A 4,096-nucleotide genomic window follows, 5' to 3' on the forward strand; every position below is an offset into this window, starting at 1 on the left:
TGGGGGGGCGTGTCGCCTGAAGGAGCTGAAGCTCCGCCTCCTCGAATTGATTGAATTTAGCAACAACAGCAACACTAGCTAAATCAATTGCAGATATCAGAACAGCCATACCTGCAGTCTCTGAGTGTTTTATGTGTTAATTACTTTGTCTTTGCATCGTACCAGCTGAGTAACAGAATGCATTCGTCTGTGATCTGACGTAGATCAGTCGCTGTGACGTAGATCGGTCGGGTTTTGGCTCCGCCTATACAAAACCTGAGCTGAAAACGGAAGAGAAACTGTACGGTCTAACTCCACATTTCAGTGCGACAAAGTTTCGCGCTTTGCACATGCTTTCAGGAACTCATTTCACACGTATATAATATACTGAGAAGCTAATCATGGAATTTGCTTTACAGGATCTTTAACTCTCCCAGCACTGTGTTAACTCTCCCAGCACTGCGTCAACTCTCCCAGCACTGCGTCAACTCTCCCAGCACTGCGTCAACTCTCCCAGCACTGCGTTAACTCTCCCAGCACTGCGTTAACTCTCCCAGCACTGCGTCAACTCTCCCAGCACTGCGTCAACTCTCCCAGCACTGCGTCAACTCTCCCAGCACTGCGTTAACTCTCCCAGCACTGCGTTAACTCTCCCAGCACTGCGTTAACTCTCCCTGCACTGGGTTAACTCTCCCAGCACTGCGTCAACTCTCCCAGCACTGCGTCAACTCTCCCTGCACTGCGTTAACTCTCCCTGCACTGCTTTAACTCTCCCAGCACTGCGTTAACTCTCCCAGCACTGCTTTAACTCTCCCAGCACTGCATTAACTCTCTCAGCAACTGCTTTAACTCTCCCAGCACTGCTTTAACTCTCCCAGCACTGCATTAACTCTCTCAGCAACTGCTTTAACTCTCCCAGCACTGCGTTAACTCTCCCTGCACTGCGGTAACTCTCCCAGCACTGCTTTAACTCTCCCAGCACTGCATTAACTCTCTCAGCAACTGCTTTAACTCTCCCAGCACTGCGTTAACTCTCCCTGCACTGCAGTAACTCTCCCAGCACTGCTTTAACTCTCCCAGCACTGTGTTAACTCTCTCAGCAACTGCTTTAACTCTCCCAGCACTGCCTTAACTCTCCCTGCACTGCGGTAACTCTCCCAGCACTGTGGTAAATCTCCCAGCACTGCGTTAACTCTCCCTGCACTGGGTTAACTCTCCCAGCACTGCTTTAACTCCGGTTTAATTTGCTGCTGCTCAACAACTAAAATGGAGATTAAAGTAACAGAAAGTCGCCAGATTTGTCACTAGTCGCAGTATATTTTTTGTCGATGGGGAAGGTGAAAGTCGCTAACTTGGCAACATGTGGGGGAGACAGTTCTGAATGTTGTGGTTCTCTCCCTGCAGCCACGGGGAGATAGACAGTATCCGAGTGCTGCACAAGAGGTTCTGTGCCTTCGTCAACTTTCAGAACGCCAACATGGCGTCGCGAGCTCTTGAGAAGCTCAACGTGAGTAATGTTGTCTGCCTCTCTTCTGAAGAGAGGACCGGATGGTCTTTTTCATGTAGGGTGTGTTTGTATGTTTTTTAGTTGAATTGCCATGTCTAACAAGTGCAGGTAAACACATTCTTGGTCCAGATTCTTTCGACACAACTTATATAGTCTTCTATGGGTCTAAAACGTAATTTCAATATGAATAAAGTTGATCCATAATGTAACAACCTTTTTGTGCGTGTGCTTGTTTGCTCCCTACAGGGCTATAGTATTGAGAACACAAGGCTGGTGGTTCGCTACCCAGACCGCCGCACCCAGAGGGTCCTGCACACCCCCCTGAAGACCAGCCTCCCCCTGAAGACCAGCCTCCCTGCCACGGAGCAGGCTGCTGCCGCTGCTGCCGGGTAAACACTTCCTACTTCCTGTTTACAATCCAATTCAGGAAGTCATCACAATCCTGGATGGAGCCCAATGTAGAGCTGGCCGAAGGATGTGTGTCGAGAACCTGTGTTCGCACCTAGTCTATATAGCGGTTAAATCATCATCATCGTTGTTATCTAAAACTCTCCCAACCTTCCTCCTTCCCAGACAAAGACGCAGAGGCCCTGTGAACGGAGATGAGTGTTACTTCTGGAGATCTACCGGCTGCCATTTTGGGGACAAGTGTCGCTACAAACACTTTCCAGAGCAGCGAGGCAAAGACAGGAAGCCTTGGCAGCCCTGAGGCTAATTTCCTGTCTTGGCAGGAAATTAGGGCACACTACTTAGTGACCTGAGAGAGCCTTGTCTAACTGACTAGGAGTGCTCATTGGACAGCATTAAGACTGGCAGACTGGACCAGAACAGGCCCAACTAACCCAGGCTACAGCCGGAACACTAATGGTCTGGATGGAGCCAGCCTTTTTAACCAGATAGTTCTGATAGACCTACAGCCCTACCGGCCTTGCAGCCCTGTAGCTAAGAGTCTGAAGGACCGGTGTGGTTTTCTAGCCCCAGATGGTCTCTTCACCCTATAAAAACATGGATGTTTCGCTTCACCCTTCAAACTCACAATTCCTCCGTCCCTCCACTCCACCATCGCTCCATTCCTACACCCCTCCACCCCCCTGCTGTCCCTCTACCCCTCCAAGACACCACCTGTCCAGCCCTTCACTTCTCCACCTCACCATCCATCCATCCCTTCTCTCCACCAACCTTTCACCCTACCAACGCTCCAGTCCTTCCACTTATGCATCCCTCGACTCCACCACCACTTCATCCCCCCTCTCACCCCACTATCCCTCCATCCTTTCACCCCTCTATCACAGACCCAGCCGCTCAGCACCACCTCCCCCCCCAGGCTGCCCAGCTGCTGGCTCCGAGGCAGGGGTAGGCCCGGCATCATCACCCCTTGGACGAGGGAACTCTGGAGCACACCTCTGCCCATTTGCTATTTGGAATTAATGGCAAATACCTTTAGCGGGCGATTTGATTCATCTTTCCCAGAGCAAATGAAACGAGGGAAATCAAAATGCACCTGGAATATTCAAGAAACAAAACTCTAGTTGCTCAAGATGGAAATATAACCCTTGATTTGTATGAGTTCATGTGACCCAATGATTGAACACACTCCTGAACACCCAGCTGGGATAATAGAGCAGTGTCTTCAACAGTTTGTATGCTCCAGAAGAAACATCATGGAGACACACACAGCGCCAATGTTTTTGAACTGTTTTGGTCATGTTTGAGAAAGGAATATGCTGATTTTTTTTATATTTCTATATGAGTACGGTTGTGTGGCACAAGATCTACCTGTCAATATTCTACTCAACCAAAGAGAGCTTCTAACCCACAGAAGGACAGCTAGCTAGCTGACTGTATCGTAATCAGGGGACTGTCATGGCTTACAGACCCATCCTCCAGATCTCTCAACCACAGCTGCTCATTCAGCATGTGTCTGAGCTCCCTGTGACTGGCTGGACTCAAAGACAATCATCAGCCAGGTAACCAAGCACACTAGCACACAGACAAACGCAGCCATCCTCTCCAGTCTTGGCTCACACTACAGCCCAGATCTTTAACTGTGTGGACTGATGGAGGTGTTCTGGTTTGAAACGCTCCCCTCGTGTCTTTGACCTCTGTTTCTTGTTTCGGTTCCTGCGAGACTTGTGACAGACTCATCACACCAATGGGGTCAAATGTTGTTTCCACGGTGACATCTGTCGACCTTGTGAGGGCGTTGTCACTGTGTCACAGGGGAGGGTGGAGCAGTGGGCCAAGGTCACAAGTGTTAATGGTACACAGACCGAGGCCCATGGTGTCCTCTCACCTGGGTGGCTTTCCTGGCCCCTCCCAGGGCCCCTCCCAGGGCCCCTCCCAGGGCCCCTCCCAGGGCCCCTCCCAGGGCCCCTCCCAGGGCCCCTCCCAGGGCCCCTCCCAGGGCCCCTCCCAGGGCCCCTCCCAGGGCCCCTCCCAGGGCCCCTCCCAGGGCCCCTCCCAGGGCCCCTCCCAGGGCCCCTCCCAGGGCCCCTCCCAGGGCCCCTCTGCTGTCACCCTCTGGGCACAGACAGGCACCTGGAGGGAGGTTTGCGTAGTTAGAGAACTTAAAAAATAAAGTATTCATTCATTTTTAACCAATGCATGTTA

The 4,096-nt window shown here is 51.3% G+C and overlaps 1 protein-coding gene across 1 annotated transcript in view; it reads left to right on the forward strand.

The window, feature by feature from the left end:
* zgc:123010 (uncharacterized protein LOC641500 homolog) overlaps positions 1-3,876 on the forward strand; it is a 17,230-nt gene extending 13,354 nt beyond the window's left edge. The window contains exons 14-16 of the mRNA XM_067237029.1: positions 1,384-1,486; positions 1,733-1,875; positions 2,060-3,876. Of these exons, the coding sequence (XP_067093130.1) occupies positions 1,384-1,486; positions 1,733-1,875; positions 2,060-2,195 (382 nt within the window). The 3' untranslated portion in view covers positions 2,196-3,876. The remainder of the gene's footprint in view (positions 1-1,383; positions 1,487-1,732; positions 1,876-2,059) is intronic.
* Positions 3,877-4,096: the final 220 nt, after the last annotated feature.

The sequence above is a fragment of the Osmerus mordax genome, chromosome 5 (genome assembly GCF_038355195.1).
Source record: "Osmerus mordax isolate fOsmMor3 chromosome 5, fOsmMor3.pri, whole genome shotgun sequence".
In the NCBI taxonomy this organism is placed as follows: Eukaryota; Metazoa; Chordata; class Actinopteri; order Osmeriformes; family Osmeridae; genus Osmerus; species Osmerus mordax.